Source organism: Gallus gallus, chromosome 2 (assembly GCF_016699485.2).
Source record: "Gallus gallus isolate bGalGal1 chromosome 2, bGalGal1.mat.broiler.GRCg7b, whole genome shotgun sequence".
NCBI lineage: Eukaryota > Metazoa > Chordata > Aves > Galliformes > Phasianidae > Gallus > Gallus gallus.
The window spans coordinates 4,703,069-4,721,611 of NC_052533.1; the positions used below are offsets into that span (position 1 = coordinate 4,703,069).

Here is an 18,543-nt window from a genome sequence, read left to right on the forward strand (position 1 = left end):
TGCTACAGCTTGCCATGCTCCTTCTTTAGCTATTTCTTTCTCAGGCTTAGCAGCTTTACTTTTCATTACAGATACAAGAAGTTTTGGTTTCTGCCATTCCTTATGCAGCTGGTTCTGCAGTTACTTAAGGCCAGTCTGGATGGGACTGTGAGCAACCTGGTCTAGAGGGAGGTATTTCCTCTATGTCAGGGATTTAGGCTGCTGCTAATGTATGTAAGGGAGTAAGACCTTATCATTCTGATAAGGCTGCTCAGCACTCTTCCCACACCATTGATATTAAAGGGAAGTGAAGATATCTGGACTTTAGGATGACTGCTTTCTTTAGTAATAAAATCCAAACTCTGCTTGTGGGTCTCTTTACATGTCTGACCATTCAGGGAATTGTTTGCTTTTACTATGGCAAAAATGATCTAAACAGTACTTGGAAGTTTTGTTTTCCTGGACAGCCTGTGTCAGTTCTGCTCTAAAAGAGGAGTTTTCTGTTGGTTGTCTCAGGAGATGGAGCTGCTCTCTAATTCTATGACTTCTTCAGCTTTGGATTATTTTTCTTACATGTGATCCAGATGTGTCACCAATTCTGGTTGAAATTTGATGGAAAAAGAGAAGGACTTATGAGAGGTGGCTATGGCAGCCCTGCAAAACAGCTGCGTGTGTGCTTGTCTATCCCTTTTCCCCAAAACATCTATAATCAGAAGTGCCTGAGTCAGGATACACTCCTCACAGTCCTCAAACCCTTCTTTCTCACTTTCTTAATCCTTTGTTCCCTCCATTCTCAACGCTTCCCAGGACCTCAGAGATTGCAGAGACTTAATCTGTTGAATTTATTACCCCAGAGCCCATTCATATCGCAGTGGAGATGATAGATCAACTTCAGCATAAAAGCTGCCTCTTTCCTTTTCTTGAATCTCTCCACCCCGTCCCACACTGGTCCTTCTTCTATTTATTTCTGCTCTTCCAACCTTCCTTTTTTGACTCTGTCCAAGAACCTCCCCTTGACACCTTGCATAGCTGTTCAACCTGTCTGGAAGTAGACACTGCTACTGGTGCTGATACCTTTACACTCTCCGTTGCCCCATGCACAGGCATACTTTTTAAGCCCTTGGCTTTGACAGCCCTTCTCTTAACTCGTGGCTGTTGTACTAGCTGTCCCCACAGATGCCAAGTCCCTCCTACTTGTCTAGCCAGGTTCTCACAAAGCTATCATTGCATGCAGTAAAATCTACCCAGATGGGACTTCAGGGGCAGAGAAACATGACACGTCTGAGGAAAAACTGGACCCACATGAATCTCAATTAGAGTATATAGATACAGCATTTTACACTTGCTTTAGGGGCATCAAAAACGTTTCTATTCCCTCTCTCCTTTCACAGGTATCTCCCTTTACCATTCAACCACCTGCTGAAGAAATACCTCCTTTGGGTTCATGCAGTGTGTCAGTTCAGTACATGTCCTTGCTGTGTCAGCGTCTCCATACGGTGTTAGAACTAGAGGTAGAAAATGGAGAAAGGAGGTAAGGGGAAAAAAGCTACATTCTGCTTTATTTTTTCCTGACATTCACATGTGATTTTCAGCATGGGTAGGTTTGTCTCCTAAAACAAAAATATATAGCAAAAAACTCAGAATGGGCTTGTGTAACCTATCAAAGAACTAGCTAATCATTAATATTGCTAAGTAAACATAATCATCATTCTTTCCAGCATGCTGTTGTATGTCTAGCACATCTCATTAACGATAACAATAAGCCATCTGTGTGTTTACTTCCAGTTACCTTCCTGTTTCTGTTGAAGTTCAGACCCCCCAGGCGTGCCTGATATCTAGTCATCTAGTGCTTACTGAAATGTATACTGGAGTTCCTGTCAAAGCAACAAGCAAACTTTTCAACCAGACACGGCTGCCAGCAAAATACTCATGGGGAAACGTAAGTGTGTTTCTAATGGATGAAGAATAAAGCAGGGCTGGAATTTCCATCAAAATACAAATAATAATTAAAAGCTTTTCTGATGTGTCCTTTAACTAGTGATTCCTGTCTTCTGGCTTATGAGCAGGACTTTGGCTTGAGACCAGACTTTATGAAAAGATTATCTACCCGTTGATGCTAATATGTAGTTGCTGACTATTGATTACTTCATGGAGAGTGGTGTGGGCAAAGTGGGAGGGGAAAACAGGATGAAAGCTGCATTAAACGAAGTATCGTAGCCATTCAGGTTTTTGCATTTAGTTCAGTAGAGCAAAGCAGCAGCATTGCTTTTGGGTTGTGTCTGAGCTTGAATTCTATATTCCAGGTGGGTTTGAGCTCACAGATTAGGACTCCTAAATTTAATATCAATACGTGGGCTACTGGCTGAACTTTCTTTTCACTGATGGAAAATCTGGGCAGGAGGTCAGTTACCAGAATATAGCTGTCTGGTGTCATTCTGAGTGCTGTAGAATGTTCTTTGTGACTTCCAGGTGTCACTTAGGAAATATGGTCTCTTGTAAGTCCTACCACACTGGCCAACCACTACTCTATGGACCTGTGTTTAGGCAACTGAATCCTAATGTGTTCATATTGTCAGTGGAATCCAGAGAAGTATTCAGCTCACTCTGAAATTGACACCTGCTTTAGTATGCAGAGTGATCTCTAGAAAGTACTGAATGTTGGCTATAGTGGTAGTTTTGACACCCACTACATACATGCTTAGGTAGCTTAACCTATAAGTCATGCTATCAGTGCCTTAGTCATTCAGATCCACTCTGACATTTGAGACTTAGCTCAGTTGCCTATGTAAAAGCATTCAGTGCCATCTGAGATGTCCTCGTGTGCCTGAGGAGCTCTACCAGTGCATGTGGATGATGCAGGACCCATGGGAAAACCCTTTGGAGTAGCTGGAGCCTGGAAGGATACCCACAGCACTTTGCATAGTGCCTGGTGTTTGAATAACTGAGGTGAACCTCTGAGTTCGTGTCAGTCACACAGGCAAAATTGTCTCCATAGGCCTTCTCTGTAGTTAGCTGGAGAGACCTGAGGTACCTTGAGGAATTTGTTCCAATGTCAGGTAGGCTGACCTAGCCCTGGGAGGGCTTGTGACTGTGAAAGGGCCTATAGCAACTCTGTTCCCAGTACAGGTTGCTCAGTTGAGCACCTGAAGTCTCTTGAAATGAATCTAGGTAGGAGAATCTTAGCAGCCACAGGGGAATTGCAAAGCAAGCCTCATCTCAGCAAGCTCTATGTATTGCTAAGGGAAAGTATCCTGAACCTTAGAGTAACTGTTTTTATAGCCCTGTAACATCAGAAGAGGAAAATCTGCAAGACTCGAGTTATTGAAGCAACAGATTAACTGAGTGTTTGTCCCTTCTGCTTGGCAGCTCATTGGAAGTCAGGCAGCTTTCTGCTCTGCCACTGTCACTCCAGCCAGTGGCATTTTAGCCCCAAATGAAGAGAAAGAATTCTGCATAGAGCTGACAGCTAACATCACAGTAAGTTTAAAAACTGGTGCTTATCAAAAGAGTGGTGCTGTCATACCTCAACTCCATCTGACAAGGGAAAGGATTTCTATATAGAAGATATGATGTTCTTTTTGGCGTTCAATATCTCTGAAATTGCTTTGCTTTAGAGGTAACCATGCTTTAAGGCAGCTTTCAAAGCAGTCTGCACCGTGTGAAATTTTCTTCCCTGCCTTTTTGTTTCTCAGCTATTCTTGTTTCTCTTCTAAATTCCTATTCAATTATTCTTAATGCTTATCACTCTTCTTGGAGCATACAAATCCATGCTTATGACTGAACAAAATAAAATATAGCAGACTGGCATATATAGCACATGTTTGGTATTCTGAGCACAGCCAAGATCATGATATTTTAGTATTTGGAAACTTCAATTAAAAGAGTCTGATGAGACTGCAAAATTGAAAGGTCCTGTTGGGTGCAGACTGTGGAGTTCACAAATTTTATGAGTTCAGCCATAGACCCTATTGGAGACATTCAAAAAACTGATTTAAGGCATCTAAATAAAGGAACTCCCTATACCTGAGTGTATGAGTTCCCACTGCTGTTTCTGGAGATGTAAGGCTCAGTTATTTGCTGAAAAGTAGATGTTCAGTACCACTGGAGATGTCTTAGAGCATCTCAGATATCCATGTATGTTTGGCACAGGATCCCAGTAAGCCTGAGCACTTTTCATTCAGATCTGGAAGCTCATCAGGGCACATTGGACATCTGAAAGGGTACTTTTGTTTATGGCTGGGGAACTGAATCCCATCTGTGCCACCTACAAGAAGGACTGACTGCATTGTGAGTAGCAAGGTGAATGAGTGGAGATACAGAACTCACATTTGGAGTTCACCTTTTTAGATGAGTTCAAGGTCTCCCATTTGGAGACCTATGTTTAGAAGCATGAACTTTGAGCTGAATCCCAGTCTTTTATGCAGGTTGCACAGATTCATGTATTGGTAGAGCCCTAAAGGATGGTAGTATTGAATTAACTAGAATGCTGGTGTAACTAGGCCATGTTTCATCCTACAAGTCCTGCTTTAGACCCAGGTAGAAATAAAACTTTGCTTTTTGAACATTATTTTAGAGTGACTGAAAGTGACTAATGCTTAGAGATTCAAAATTTGCAATACAGAAAGCGTGTCAAAAATCACTAACGGAGCAATATTAGGCTTATAGATTTGGATGCAAAGAGATGAAACAGCCATAGAATTGTACCTTATCATAGAATCATAGAATGGCCTGGGTTGAAAAGGACCACAATGATCGTCCAGTTTCAACCCCCTGCTATGTGCAGGGTCACCAGCCACCAGACCAGGCTGCCCAGAGCCACATCCAGCCTGGCCTTGAATGCCTCCAGGGATGGGGCATCCACAGCCTCCTTGGGCAACCTGTTCCAGTGCAGTGCTTGTTTCTTCCTTTATTTTTTCTTAGCAAATCTGTTAGCAGGTAGTACATTTAAAGTAATTCAGAAACACTTTTCAGCACTCTACTGTAGTTCTGTTCCAGTGAGCTTTAAATGCATTTCCTAATTGGATTTCTTAATGAAACTGCCTGTCCTCTGTGATCTCTGCTCCGCTCACAAGGAAATCTGATTCTTCCCCTGTCAGGGTGAGCTGAAAGGTGTTGCCCTTTCCTGTAGCATAGAAGACATGATTGAACCCCTCTTTCTGAGCATTTCTGGAGAAGTAAAAGGACTGCATGTCACCTACTCAGTACCTTGTGAAGGTGGAGATGCCAGGTAAATGAAGGAATTATTAAAATCATAGAATCATAGAGTGGTTCATCTTCCATTTCTTTTTGTGGAATAATTCTAATAGATGCAAAGCTCTAGTCTATCTGGAGAATACTCAATTATACCAAAGTGCATGATGGTATTAAAAACATCTAAAGAGTTGTCATGAGAAGTGCAAAGCTTGATACATTTACCTCTGCAGTTTTATTGTAGCCAGATATAATGTAGATCAGCTTTATACCACCAAAGACAGCATTTAAAAAGCAACAGTCTTTTAAGAGTAGATTGAAGATCTTAAACTCTATAATTTACATACCTCTTGGCAAGGTGCTGTCTTCTCAGAAACTGGATGACATCTCCATAGCACCAAGCCTTAAGGCAGGTCACAATGACACAGCCAAACTCCATTTCCAAACAAAACGTTTCAGCTTGTGCGTTCAGTACTTGGTTTTGCAGTCCCACTCTACAAGACTTAGCATCTTTTTATATATTGGGTTTCCAGATTAACTGAAAAAAAAAAATCAGATAGAATCATAGAAGGGCTTGGGTTGGAAGGGACCTCAAGGATCATGAAAGTCCAACCCTCCCACCACAGGCAGGGCTGCCAACCTCCACATTTAATACTAGACCAGGCTACCCAGGGCCCCATCCAACCTGGCCTTGAACGATGAGCTGAAATAAATTAAATAAACAACTTGGAATGAATGGATGAATAATAAGTTGGTGTGAGATGAACTGCGTGTTAGTAAAACCCATGGTTATGTTTTGGCTGGTCTCACTTGTGCTCCTGGAACTTGCAGTCTGCCAGTTGTCCTGATTCTTTTGGTGTGCTGAGAGCAGGAAAGCTACCTTTGTCACTACTAACCAAAGCATGCCCCCCCCCCAAAGCATGGGTTCATAATATGTGAGGAACAGTTATCTTCTGTGATGCCAGAAATGTGCACATTCAGTTCCTACTGAATTACCAAGATCCAGTATGTTGGACCATTCTGTTTTCTTACTGCACCATTAAACACAATATCAAAGAAAGGACAGTCGACGTCTCTTTGCCTTGGTATATCTGACTGATTTATTTTTTTATATGTGGCATTATTACTCTCTTTTGGAATATGCTTGTCTTTATACATTTTAATGTAAGTAAAAATGGCTTTAATTTGGTAGGCTTACACATCATACATGATCAGCTTTCTACCCTAAAGAAATCCTTACAAGGTTAGAAGTGAAAAAATGTAAAGCAGTAAATGCTGATGACAGAAACTCAACTGCTTGGTCTTTTTACACTTGTTTCCACAACCACATTGTATATTGTACATTTTCAATCTCTTGAAGTCATCTGTGGCATAACAAAACTGGACTGATGCTGTAATACTTATTTCTTTTTCTGGCAGTGATGAAAGAAAAATGTTACAAAGTCCACGTGATCTTCTTTTGGACTTTGGATCTGAAGTTGCATTGAAAGACATAGTGAAGCGTCAGCTGATTCTTACCAATCACACTGCAATCAGTGCACCGTTCAAACTGGAAGCTGTGTATTTTACTGGCTCTTCACCTACTCCAGAGCAATCTGTCTCCCTGTAAGTCCTGCCTTTCTACACAGTGCCTCAAATACTAATGGAGGTCTGGATTAGAACTGAAATCAGGACAGCGTGCTATTTCCTCTGCCACTAGATGCACTTTCTGCAATGTTATAGAGTTTGGGTTTTTTGGTTCTTGTTTTTAAGCTCTTCGACTGTGGTGATGAAACTTGCTGATGAGATCTCCTGCCGAAACTGATAGCTTGGAAAGCAAAGACAAAAGCTGAAGGAAAGTTTAGATGTGGCACTGCAGACATGGTTTAGTGGGAACTATTGGCAACAGATGGACAGTTGGACTGGATCATCATGGAGGTCACCAACCTTGGTGATTCTCTCATGTAGCCAATACGAGTGGCAAAACACCACTGTTGCCACCACTGTTGTGGACATAGGCTGGTTTGCACCCGCCAAGGCTCTGTTGTGTTAGGTTGTACACAGAGCCCTGCAGCTCTTCAGTTAATTCACTCTTAAGGATGTTACTTTCCAAAAATACTGAGTAGGTAGTCCTTCTTTAAGTTATCATGGCCACTAATGTAGAAGTCAGCTAGAGATGTTATGTTAGCAGAGACATGCTCATTCCACAGAACTGTTATGATGTTTTGATATTTTCTTCTTCAAGCTCATCGGACTACCTGGTGAAAAGGAGAGGGCCCATCACAAAACATGCAGCCAAAAGAGCACAGTCAGGTACAAGGATAACCCTCTGTGGAGAGAAGGCAAAAATCAACTGACTTCCATGTGCAGCATTAAATGTGCCAGTCAGGAACATAATTTTGTTGTTGTAGTACTTGGCTACATCGACACCATTAAATAACATAGCTCCTCGCTTCATTCTTGAGTGTGAAACTCCACATTGCATATGCATTAGGTCACTCTTCTTTCTTTTTTTCACCCCAAAAGATGGGTGGTTCTGCTCATAGTTCATTCCCAGCACGGAGTGTGGATGTGTAACATTTGGCTGTTTCGTTCCTGGGCAGTCTTCTGATACCATTGTAGCAGGCTTTCCTCCTTCAAACCCCTTAATATATTATTTCCCCAGTGTAGGAAGTCTGCCCCCCAGCACATCCATCATTTCTGATGCTTTGTACTGAAAACAATAATACCGAAAGCCACAAGGGACCCAGGGAGGGGGGAAGTGAGAGCAAAATGCCACAAAATCTGGATGTGTCTTGTGTATCCAAAATAAAACTTGGATACATTGGTAGCTTGCCATAGTGTTTAGTATCTGTTACAAAGACAAAGCCTTTCAGCTGTTGAATTAGTCCTCAAGATTGGGAAAATGCTGTTCTGACAGATTCCATGGAAGCCTATTGAATTGGAAGGCTGGGTAATTGAGAATGTGGAAAGCCTCTCTGCTCTTTATAATTCACATTCTTTGTCCTGAACAGCACACAGATGTAAATGGGCAGCTGCCAATAGAATGATAACCAGTGAGCACAAATTCCAGCTGCTTTTTCTAAAGTTGAGGGTGTGCTTTCATTTAACCAATCACTGCCTTGCACATCTCGAAGAGTCCTGGAACAGGTCGTCCGAAGGTGGTCTATCTCTGCAAGAACTGACTCATAAAAACAAAAGGAAGAAAACCCAACAGATTAAAACCCACTGCAAAAGGGAACTGAAGGGTTATAAATATGGGCTGTGTAAACAATCCCAGTTTTTCTGAAGCCATTGAAGTTATCCTGATTGACACTAGCTAATAATCTGCTCCTGTGTTTTTTTCTGAAAGACTAATGTTGTTCCATTTCCTCAGAACTTATCAAATGCTTCTTTGCTGTGCTCCTTTAGAGTTTGCAGCAGCGATGCTGTCTCATGGGAAGGGAGTAGCTTTCCATGTACAACCTTCCTCGGGAACTCTGCAAGCCTTCCAGCAGCTAATCATAGAAATAACAGCTTACAACAACATGTGGGGAGAGTACAGTGATGATCTTGTCTGTAAGGTAGGCGGGGCTTGGTTTCAAGTGGAATACTGCTATGGCAGATTTGACACCAATTATATTTCCTAGATTCCATTCTGCTAAAAACACATCTTCCGTTTATTAGGATTTCTGTAAGAATTCAGGGCAGATGCTGCTAGCTCCAACAGCATGCAAGGAACATCAGCTTGCTCTTGCAGTGCTTGGTTTGGTTTTGGGGTCTACCGCAAAACTCTACCCCATGGGAGTTTTCCATAGAATCATAGAATGGCCTGGGTTGAAGAGGACCATAAAGGTAATCCAGTTTCAACCCCCCTGCCATGGGCAGGGTCATCAGCCACCAGACCAGGCTGCCCAGAGCCACATCCAGCCTGGCCTTGGATGCCTCTGGGGAGGGATGGGGCATCCACAGCCTCCATGAGTCTGTGAAGCGACTGGAGCAGTCTGATGTATAAAATCTGCTTGGTAACTGACCAGTGCACTGCTCTGCTCTACCAGTACAGTACGTTATGTTGTATGGAAAGGCTGCAGGGAAGTTAACTAACATGTGAGCTATTGCACTCTCCTGCTGAGAAAAGCTGTTCCTTAGAATGTGAATTAGGTGCTTTCAAAAGATATCATTCAAAACGTATGAAAATCAGAAACAGTTTTCAAAGTGTAATTTTGAAACCCAGATTCTAGTTATACCTTGATTCTAATGGCAAAAAAAAAATAATAATCATTTTTAATAGGTGGGGGACCTACAACCTACATTAATTCCTATGCAAATGACTGTGAAGGGCTGCCCGATCTTCCTGCAGATGACAGGACCACAAACACAGCGACCCATAATCAGGTACAGCCCAAACTACTGACAGAGAAGTCAGACCATTAAATACCACTGGACCATAGCCAACATTTACTCCTGCTCTCATCTTGTGGTGTAATGAGGAAGTCAGCACAGTGACTGTCAAGGGACAGTATCTGCTTCTCTAACACCAATGCATTTGTCTCTGCCAGAATAATTAGAAAAGAAAAGAAAATAATTAGAAAAGAATCTGCATCCAGGTCTTCCCAGGCTTACCATCAATCACTGTTCTGGACTTCCAGTCATGAAAGTTTACTCATGCCAGCCTTATTGATTCAGTGGGGATGGAAATTGGTACACAGTGGCAATTTTCCTCATGCTCCACTGTACATTTCTCCCTGTTCATATGGATCATGGTCAAATGCAGCTTCTGTTAAATGAGGGCAAAGTATGGTTTAAGCCCTTGATGCCACTGCCAATGTTTTTCACAAGAGCTGACTTTGCGTGTTCACCCTGAAATGTCTGAGACAACTAAGAACATTGGAAGAAAGATATTGATTAAAGAAAATAATGTTGCATTTGGCAGTTTTCAGCCACACCTTACCCAATAGCCACTCTTAACAGGCTGCCGCCACAGCCACATACTTCCCACTTATAAATGAATCTTTAATTAAAGTTTGTTTCAGACATTCACTTATTTTTTGCATGTTCTAACAGTGGTTTCCCCCCCAGGTTTGGCACTCATGTCTCTGGAGGGTGTCCTGTCTTTCGGAATGTCCAGCTCAACAATCCCACTGCCTTTGGTAAAAAGAACTTTGGTACAGCAAACACTAACACTTGCATTGCCCTCCTTGTAGCAATAAAAGCAGAACAACCAGTTAATGTATTAATGTATTTACTTAACAAAATGCCCATCATTCATTTTAACGTTAATGGAAGTATTGTTTGGGACCTAGAGAGTGGCCAAGTGGTTTATTACACATACACATGGCACACATGCTTTCAGATCAATTTAGTTGGCTTATGACAACCATGGCAAAGCTTAAGATGTGCTCTAATACAAATCCTGTTGCAAGACAACAAATTCTTTACTTGATCTGGTTCTCCCATACCAACTATGCTACGAGTCTTCTGAATGACCAGGAGTAACTGTCCTCTCTCCTTTTCCATTCAGACATCCGCTTGGACTGGGAAACTTACAACCAAGAGGAAGGTGATAAAAAGCTGGTGGATCTGCTGATGTTGTTTGAAGACCCTTTTCCTCCTAAGGACATGGCAAAAAACGAGACTGCATCAACTGGTAGCAACTCGGAGATTGTGTTAGGATTGGATCAGCCCCCCGTTCCCTGTGGAAGCATTCATCCATCTTTGCAAACCACAGATGAGGTCAGCTGTTAGTCTGTTTTTTTATACTGCTGCTGAGATACATGATGGGTTTCTTGGCACGAAAGGTTGAAAACAATAACAGACGACATTTAACTAAGAGCTGAATTATGAAATGTCAGCTTCTCTCACAGTTAAAAAGCAACACATCAGTAGGTGGCTGTAGGTATCAGCAATAGGTTTCCAGAATGAGCAAACAGGTCTTCAGCTTCTCTTAAGCTTGTTAGAGAAGTTGGTCAGATACTTTTTAAAGACTGTCATTGATAAATAATGTGTATTTTGTGGGGTTTTTTTTTAACAGAATTGTTAAGATAACCAAAACTCTTCAATTTGGTCTATTTTTCTCATGGGTGCTTTATGTGCTGTAGTCAGGGAGCAGAATATAACCTGAGAAGTTCAAATGACAGCAGTTGCTTTGGAGGTATTTGTCCTAGTGCCAAACCAGCTCTGGTACTGTCAGATGTCACCACGTTATAACAGATTATCATATGCAAAATTTGATTATAATATGGAGACTTCATGCCTCAAAGGACCGGGAGTGATGGGGAAGGTGGTATGCAGGATCTAGCAAAAGCTTTACAGAAAAGATATGAAAAGTATCTTTTCTCTGTTTCAGCTCAGAAAGCACAGTTGTTTTGAATACACCTCCTACCTTCCATGTGCAGCAAGGGAGAGCTGTTGTCCTAAAGTGCTGGTTTATGTAATGGACCCAAGATGTTTTGGTTGAGTGTTTCTCTTTGCTGAACAGGACCCAAGCATGCATGTTTTCCCAGCAGTCTGGGGACAGATTAAGGAGAGCAAACCTATGCATGAAAAAATTTGTGTCCAGGACACATCCATGTGTTCAGTTTTCCTGCCAGAAAGAATGAAACCGAAGCTGGCCATACTTGTGGACAGTTGGTTCTCTGTACACATCACTTACATTCCTGTACACATCGCTTACATTCCTCCTTTGCAACGTAATGGTTTTAACTATTCCCCACCCTTTTGTCCCTGCAGTCTTCAAACACAGAGTGCGAAGAGGAAGGAATAATCACTCAAGAACCTACAAGGCAGAAAATTGTCTCTGTGCTTCTACGGCCTCACGAAGGGGTTCCTGCTGACAGCCCCTACTCCATCACTCCAAGACAGATAGTAAGCTGTACATTTTCTTTATGCTTAGAATTAGTGTGTTTCCTGGGAGACAAGAGGGGCAAAGGAGAAGGAGGATGCTTTACTCTTCTAGGTAAACAGCTGTGACACACCATACATCAGAAGTAACTGCTGCAAATAGGGTCCACTCTTCCTTAGAGGTGAAATAAAGCTGTGGAGAGACACTCTCCATCTTTTCACTATTGCTCCAGGAAGGTCTGTTAGCTCACGTGCTGAGCAGTGCAGCTGCCCAGGCCTGGCTCAGGACCATGTCTGTGTCTGACCACCATGCACAGACCTGCAGTGCTGTGGGATGTGGTAGAAATACCAGTTCCAGCTCTGCTCTTGGCCCTGCTGGGCCTCAGACAGAGCTTTCTTCCTCTCCTCAGTGCTCTGAGCAGGCAAATGCAGTCAGCTCAGATCCAGGTCCGGCAAGGCCAAACATGAAACTGGGGCAGTTGCTTCTGAACAGCACTTAAAACAGGTTTTAGTTATTACCTGCTTCACGCACCTAAGGGAAGCAGAACCTCTGCAACCCATACATCACTTCAAATCCACTGTAGCTGGCCAGTGCATTCTGTGCTGTCATGTAAAGGAAAAGATGGTCAGGAGGGAGCAAACGGAACTGTAAAATACTCAGCCCAGCTTGTAAACGTTCAGAAAAGGTGTCTGAATGCCATCAGCTGTGTGAGAATCAGCTCCGTTAGCCATGGGGTGAGAGTGGAAAGAACTGGGCAGAAGCGTTTCCAAAAACAGACAGGTGTGTATCAACATCTGTGTGCTTAGGGGAGATGTTCCCTGGCTGTACCTTAACTCTGTTGATGTTAAAGAGTGTCTGCACCGATACTTGCAGCTGGAATAATTAAACCTGTTTTGTTGCCACATGCTGACATCTCAGTGCGTGCCCTGAGCATCCCCAGGAGATTTCAGGCTGCTCGTACGGCTCAGCTGGAGCAGCTGAGCACTGGGGATGCTTGTGCAATCCCAGGCAGCTGCCCGCGCTGCAAAACAGGCAGCTCTCGTTGCAGGTGGTTCCGGGAGGTGGCAGCAGCTCCGTTTGCATCTCCTTCACTCCCCACGTCCTCCCGGAGCCCGTGGCTGAAGTGCGGTGTGATGGGTTTGTGCTGGGATTCATGAGCCTGGATGACGAGGTAAGCCGAGTGCTGCAGCAAGGCTGAAGATGACTCGAAAATAATAATTTCCCTTCCTGAAATTGCGGGTCCGGGCTGTGTATACCTGGCCACTCTGTAAAAAAGCAGTCCTCTTCCTGCAGCCCCGTGCACCCGTCCTTAATTAGGGTTCATTTGCTGCATTTGCCTTTTAGTTTGGAAGCACTCTGGGGTGGGAATGTCACTGTCTTCTTACACTGGTTGGTGCAGCACCCCCAGGCAAAAGACCAGGATCTGAATGGCTACCACAGCATCAGGTTTTATTGATAACGAGAGTGAACGATGGGACTGAGACTCAGGGCTGTGGGGTTCCATTCCTCTCTGTGTCTTCGTTTCTGTGTGAATCCAGACAGCATAGCTCTCCTCTGGGACACTTCCTCTTTGCAAACTTGCAAGTGCAGCTTGCAGGCTGATGTGAGGCTTGAACAGTGTCTTATGAATTGCCCTCAGATTCTTTGACGTGAATCACTGCAGCATTGCAAAGTATGATGAATGAATTGTAACTGAATATTTAATATGAACATCCCTAGCATTCCTTACTCCTGGAAGAAGTATTGCCTGTATCTCTTTTAAATGCAGCCATTGTGTCCAATTATTGCTGCATTTTTGCTGTTCCTTGCATGTTGCTGTCATGTCTTACAAACAGTCAATGCATTACCAAGCAGAATCCCATTCTGGGTAACGCCTCCTTAGGCTGAAAGTAGGCTTTCATGTTACAGTGCTGTCATCTGTACATCATTTCTGCTTCCATTGTGTTGTCAGCTCGCAAAGACAGTTCCTGACAAAGTCCATCGCAGAGATGGTTACGACACTGCACCGTTACGGATCGACATGCGAGCTTCTGTAAGGCAAGCTCTGTAAGTGCCATCACACTGACAGCATGGGCACTCACAGAGCAAACCAGCCTGGAGGGAAGGGCTCTGACCAGCTCCCATTCTTTACCCTCAGGTTGAAAGTGGACACGGATCATGATGGAGGAATGGTGTTTTATTCTGTGGCAAGTGACCTCCTACCCGACCAGCCTCTCTTAGGAGTAAGCACCTCGTGCACAGATGTGTTCAGCTGGTTTGTACTGCTAGGAACACGCACAGCTATACCCACATGCTTTTTCAAATGCATCTTTATCACCACTATCCGCATGCTGCAGTCTTCAGTGCTGCACACAACAAGATATGTATACCAAAAGGAGTACAAGTACTTACCAGCCAGGAATAAGCAAAGCTGAGCTCAGATAATTCCTATTTTACGTCCTTCTCTCTCTCTTTTTCCCATTTTATTTTATTTTATTTTATTTTATTTTGTTTTATTTATTTTTGTGGAGGATTTTTTAAGCAGAAAATTAAGTACTTATTTTTAAGACGTGAAGGTCTGATTGGAGAATGAGCAGCCTGGTCAGTTCCTGCACCCTTTGTCATTTGTAGACTTTCAACTTATGACATTCTTGGTATTTGGGGTATTTACTTGAGAAACTGTGAATACATTGGGCTTCTTTGGGGCAGATTCCTTCAGATCCCTGGTGCTGCTGAAAGCACAAAGCTCTCAAGGGAATTGAAACTAACCCATCTGAATCATGTCTCTACCAGGTTTTGAGTGATTCAGTACTGACTCAGAGTCTGAAGCTCACCAATTGCACTAAGGTTCCTCTGTACTTCAGTCTCCTTCTGTCTGCACCCTTCAGCCTGACCAGCACAGATCTCAAGAAGAGCACCAACACATTCCACAGCGAGACAGAAGAAACAGAACAGGAACCGCAACTTGTGCTTTACCCACAGCAAAACATGCTGGTAGGCTCAAAAATAATAATCTTCTGCCAGAATAGATAGTTTAGTAATTGGTGTGTTAGCATAGCCCAGATGAATCACAAGAATGACACCAAGCTGAGCGGTGCAGTTGGTACACTGGAAGGAAGGGAAGCCATCCAGAGGAGCCTGGACAGGCTGGAGAAGTGGGCCCATGAAAACCTAATGAGGTTCAATAAGGCCAAGTGTAGGGTGCTGCTCTTGGGTCGGGGCAATCCCAGGTGTTTATACAAACTGGGGGAAGATCTCCTTGAGAGATCTTAGCCTGTTTACAATGGTGGATAGTGGTAGGACAAGGGGGAATGGTCTTAAACTGAGACAGGGGAGGGTTAGGTTAGATATTAGGAGGAAGTTTTTCACTCAGAGGGTGGTGACGCACTGGAACAGGTTGCCCAAGGAGGCTGTGGATGCCCCATCACTGGAGGCATTCAAGGCCAGGCTGGATGTGGCTCTGGGCAGCCTGGTCTGGTGGTTGGCGACCCTGCACATAGCAGGGGGGTTGATACTGGATAATCATTGTGGTCCTTTTCAACCCAGGCCATTCTATGACTCTAAGAAAAACAACCAGTATAGAAATCTTTCCGTGCCAGGGGAAATGGTGTTAGCAAATGCTAATTATGGCAGCTTAGCCCGCTATATTGCAGGTACACAGTATTTTTCCACTGTGGCCTTGGTGTGCTTTCCTCATCAATTCTGACCCTGTTGTCTTGCGGAAAACCCTGCCTGGTGTCTGAACCTCACCTAAATCAATAGCCAAATGCATGCTGAACTAATTAAAAGACTTCCAAACCTACATTCTCTCATTTCATTAAATTAGATGCAGACAGTGCAAAGGGAGGAAAAAGAAAGATTAGCTTGGGGTGTACACAGTGACATTAAAGAAAGCAAAGTCCTGGATTCAAGAATTACCTACAGTGCCAGGAATGAATGACCCTCAGCTGCATTTTGAAGCATGGTTCTCATTTTCAGAGCTCACCCTGACTTAGAGGCATGCAGGTCTTAATTCTGCATATGTTGGAAGAAAGAAGACGTAACATTTTTAAGACATCTTTGGGAATGTGGTATTTGTAAGCTCAGGAATTGAACACCTTTGTCTTGCTAGAGAATGTTTCTCCATCATGGTTCAGCAATTAGCTGTTCAACTTCTACCTTCACACTCTGTACTGTTTTCATAGGAAATAGCTGTGTTTCTTTTTTCTTTAATGTCCATTAAAATACTTTATGCCTGTGGGAGTTTGGTTGCTGGCATGACACCTTTGTGTTCCCATGGGAAAACATGCAGTCAGGCCTTCGGGCACTGTTTACTTTGGATTTCCTGCACGTGATGCTGTCTTATGTGACAGCCATCTGAATTCCTCTTCCCACAGGTGAAAGTGTCATTCCACATAACCCTGAAGTTGCTGATGTATCAGCATTTGCCAGATACCCAAATGCTTCCTGGATTCCAAGTGCTCCAGGGTGAGAGCGGAGAGAGAAAGCTGAAATTCAGTCAGAATCTCATCATTGAATATAGTAACCACAGCACCCAGGTAAGCACCCTGCAGCCAGGCCAAGGACAGGCTGGATGTGGCACGGGGCAGCCTGGTCTAGTGGTTGGCAACCCTGCCAGTGGCAGGGGGGTTGAAACTAGGTTATCTTTATGGTCCTTTTCAACCCAGGCCATTCTATGATTCTATGATAATATGAGGCTGACAGCTATGGGCCCTCAGAAGGGGCTGTGTTTCATCAGCATCTTTGAGTCACCAAGAACTGCCTCCTGCAGCACCCAAGTCCTTGAAAATCCCATCTGTCCAGCTCATGTGGTGTGGTCACAGCCCACCTGTGTTTAAAGACTGATCTCTTCCAGATGCGAAGCCATACAGCCCCCAAAACCATCAGCTGTTGCAGCACACTGCAGGCACTGTTTTTCACACCATGTGCTTCTGAGGACTGAGCTGTAAGATCCAAGCACCATATCTAAGATACAGTCAACTTAATATTCTTGGGCAATGAGCACAAATTGAATGACTCACAGCAGGCCGTATACAGTCCCGAGGGATGACAAGATGTTGTAACGTCTGCATCCCCACAGCAAATCCTAAAAACAAATCAGAACGTTCACTCTGTGTTACTTCATTAAGACCACAGCATCTCGTTTGAAAACCTGCCCTGACATAGTAAAACCAGCAACAATTTAGTACACTCAAAGCTGTAGAATGGGGAATAGACTCAATGGCAAAGGAGCACAGAATGCTTCAGGTAAAAATGACCCAGCTGTAGTAGACACAAAACGATCCTTAGGGATCCCTTCCGAGTTGGGGTATTCTTTGATTCTATGATACAAAAATAAGGTGTTGTTTTCTTTCCCTTTTCTCTCCTGTAGCTGGTTCCAGTGACTGCATACCTTACTGTTCCAGTTCTGGAGCTGTCTTGCAACATGGTTGATTTCAAGACCTGCTTAGTTGCACAGACCAAGACTGAACATGTCTTCCTGTGTAACAGGAGTAGCTGCAGAATTTACTGGACTGCTTTGTTAGGTAGTTGGGTTTTGCAATCGGATCTCCTTGCTATGGAATTTCTTTGTTCAGTTTTAAGACTGCATGCATTCAAACAATAGCCGATATGAGATGACGGTGTTCACTCCAAACATACCGGGTCTGTTTCTGTTCTCACTTATGTGGGATGGTTGTTGTTGCTTTGTTTTTACATGAGCATCTCTCTACTGAATTTCAGCCTTCACTCCAGATTTAACCAATAGATCAAATCACAGCCCTCACAATCAGTAGACACATTCATTTATAATACAATCCCAGGAGGCACCAAGGAGCAGAAGCTCCTCATGAGAACTGTTTGAATTTGTGCCTAATGGGATTAACAACAGATGGACTTCACAGGAGAGAAGAGCAGGGCCTGATTATTCAGACACAGAGGACAGTGATCACTCCCCTTGATAAAAGGATGAAAATGGAAACTGGCCACTTGCATAGGGAAACTGTGACACTGCAAGAAGTGATGTACTGATTAGTTGGCAGGCAAGGAGGTGTATTGTTTTGAGTGCTATATGCAAACCTACATAAAATCTTTGTGTTGCATTGTTTGCTATTTGCCTTCTTCATTTCAGATCAACAAGAAAGGCACAGTGATCTGGAAGTATTTTCTGTCTCCCCTGCAAACGGCATCCTGGAGGCACGTGAAGGAGAGCAACCTACTAAAGACATGTTGCAGATCACCTTTACTGCAAGGTACAGTTAGCAGAACTGAAATCCTGCTCTTACTCCCTGAGAAGCCCAGACTTGCACTGTGTGAAGTCACTAAGAGCAGAGAGGAGTGCTGCTCTGTGCTTGTGTTAACAGCTTCTGATGCTTGCTAATCCTGTGCTTCCAGCTGGTACTTTCTCCATACAACCTCATTCCCTGTGCTGCTCCCACATACAGGATTTCTTTTAGACTTCTCACCCCAAATTTCAGACATGCTGTGCTAACAGTTGGTATGACATACTGTAAGACTGGATTAAATCCTTTCCTGTAAGGCAGTATCTTCAATGGAGAGCAAATCTCAGGCCTGTAGTTCAGTGCAGAGGCTGATAGAACAGTCCGGCCCCTTGCAAG

The 18,543-nt window shown here is 43.5% G+C and overlaps 1 protein-coding gene across 3 annotated transcripts in view; it reads left to right on the forward strand.

Moving 5' to 3' along the window:
• DLEC1 (deleted in lung and esophageal cancer 1) overlaps positions 1-18,543 on the forward strand; it is a 36,865-nt gene that overhangs the window by 16,460 nt on the left and 1,862 nt on the right. Inside the window, exons 20-37 of one of the 3 annotated variants that reach the window (XM_003640674.6) lie at positions 1,371-1,510; positions 1,765-1,918; positions 3,346-3,456; positions 5,076-5,206; positions 6,589-6,774; positions 7,394-7,461; positions 8,560-8,711; positions 9,419-9,522; positions 10,207-10,277; positions 10,649-10,860; positions 11,857-11,991; positions 13,017-13,139; positions 13,920-14,014; positions 14,106-14,190; positions 14,741-14,941; positions 16,324-16,485; positions 17,319-17,472; positions 18,057-18,177. In XM_003640674.6, the coding sequence (XP_003640722.3) occupies positions 1,371-1,510; positions 1,765-1,918; positions 3,346-3,456; positions 5,076-5,206; positions 6,589-6,774; positions 7,394-7,461; positions 8,560-8,711; positions 9,419-9,522; positions 10,207-10,277; positions 10,649-10,860; positions 11,857-11,991; positions 13,017-13,139; positions 13,920-14,014; positions 14,106-14,190; positions 14,741-14,941; positions 16,324-16,485; positions 17,319-17,472; positions 18,057-18,177 (2,405 nt within the window). Of the gene's footprint in view, positions 1-1,370; positions 1,511-1,764; positions 1,919-3,345; positions 3,457-5,075; positions 5,207-6,588; positions 6,775-7,393; positions 7,462-8,559; positions 8,712-9,418; positions 9,523-10,206; positions 10,278-10,648; positions 10,861-11,856; positions 11,992-13,016; positions 13,140-13,919; positions 14,015-14,105; positions 14,223-14,740; positions 14,942-16,323; positions 16,486-17,318; positions 17,473-18,056; positions 18,178-18,543 lie in introns of those variants that run through there. The other 2 variants (XM_040695552.2, XM_040695553.2) reach the window with 2 other exon arrangements.